The sequence below is a fragment of the Propithecus coquereli genome, unplaced genomic scaffold (genome assembly GCF_000956105.1).
Source record: "Propithecus coquereli isolate 6110/MARCELLA unplaced genomic scaffold, Pcoq_1.0 Scaffold3, whole genome shotgun sequence".
Taxonomy (NCBI): domain Eukaryota; kingdom Metazoa; phylum Chordata; class Mammalia; order Primates; family Indriidae; genus Propithecus; species Propithecus coquereli.
Window position 1 is genome coordinate 14,694,399 of NW_012148618.1, and position 1,140 is coordinate 14,695,538.

General features: G+C 42.4%; 1 protein-coding gene across 1 annotated transcript in view; it reads left to right on the top strand.

Moving 5' to 3' along the window:
- The window catches only part of WDR76 (WD repeat domain 76), a 54,199-nt gene that overhangs the window by 18,276 nt on the left and 34,783 nt on the right, over positions 1–1,140 (top strand). Inside the window, exon 5 of the mRNA XM_012649140.1 lies at positions 500–566. Within this exon, the coding sequence (XP_012504594.1) occupies positions 500–566 (67 nt within the window). The remainder of the gene's footprint in view (positions 1–499; positions 567–1,140) is intronic.

The following is a 1,140-nucleotide window of genomic DNA, read 5'->3' on the forward strand; positions in this document are numbered from 1 at the left end:
GCCCGCCTCGGCCTTCCAGAGTGCTAGGATTACAGGCGTGAGCCACCGTGCCCGGCCCCTTTGCTGTAGTTTTGTTTTTTTTTCTTCTGAGACAATCACTCGCTTTGTTGCACAGGCTAGAGTGCATGGTGTCAGCCTAGCTCACAGCAACCTCAAACTCCTGGGCTCAGGCAACCCTCCTGCCTCACTCAGCCTCTTGTGTAGCTAGGACAACAGGCACGTGCCACCATACCCAGCTAATTTTTTCTATTTTTAGTAGAGACAGGGTGTTGCTCTTGCTCAGGCTGGTCTCAAACTCCTGGTCTCAAGCTATCCAGAATGCTAGTATTACAGGAGTGAGCCACTATACCTGGCCACTTGCTGTAGTTTAATTTTATACTATCAGTGAGTAGTTGTCTTTAGCAAATTTGTTATTTAAATGAGATTATAATTATATTTTTTTATTTGAGAGCACCTACTGTTTTTAATACTTTACGTCTAAGTGCTTAATTGTAAATAGGAAGATAGCACTAATTATGCTGGTGCTTTGGGAGCTAATTGCAAATCAAGGTGCTATGGGAGGCTGGGTGTGGTGGCCTGTGCCTGTAATCTCAGCACTTTGGGATGCTGAGGTAGAAGGATCATTTGAGGCCAGGAATTTGAGACCAACCTGGCAACATAGCGAGACCTCGTCTCTACAAAATAAAAATAACAAAAATTGGCATGGTGGTGGATGCCAGTAGTCCCAGCAACTTGGGAGGCTGAGATGGGAGGATCACTTGAGCCCAGGTGTTCAAAGTTGCAGCAAGCTATGATTGAGCCACTGCACTCCAGCCTGGGCATACTCTGTTGCTGTAAGACCCTGTCTCTTAAAAAAAAAAAAAAAAAATGGTGCTAAGGGAAGCTGCATAGAAGAGTAGTTTTCAAAATTTTTTGAAACCTCATTCTACAATAAGAAATATATTGACATTGCAACCCATTACACACACACATGCACACACAACTGAAACGACAGTTTGTGAAATGATACCTTTTTTACTACATGGTATTTTCTATTCTCATTCACTAAAGTAAATTGCTGGTTGTAATATATTAACATGATTTCACGCACATAAATTAGTTACAGCCTGCGCTTAAAAAACACTGGTGTGGAATAGTAAC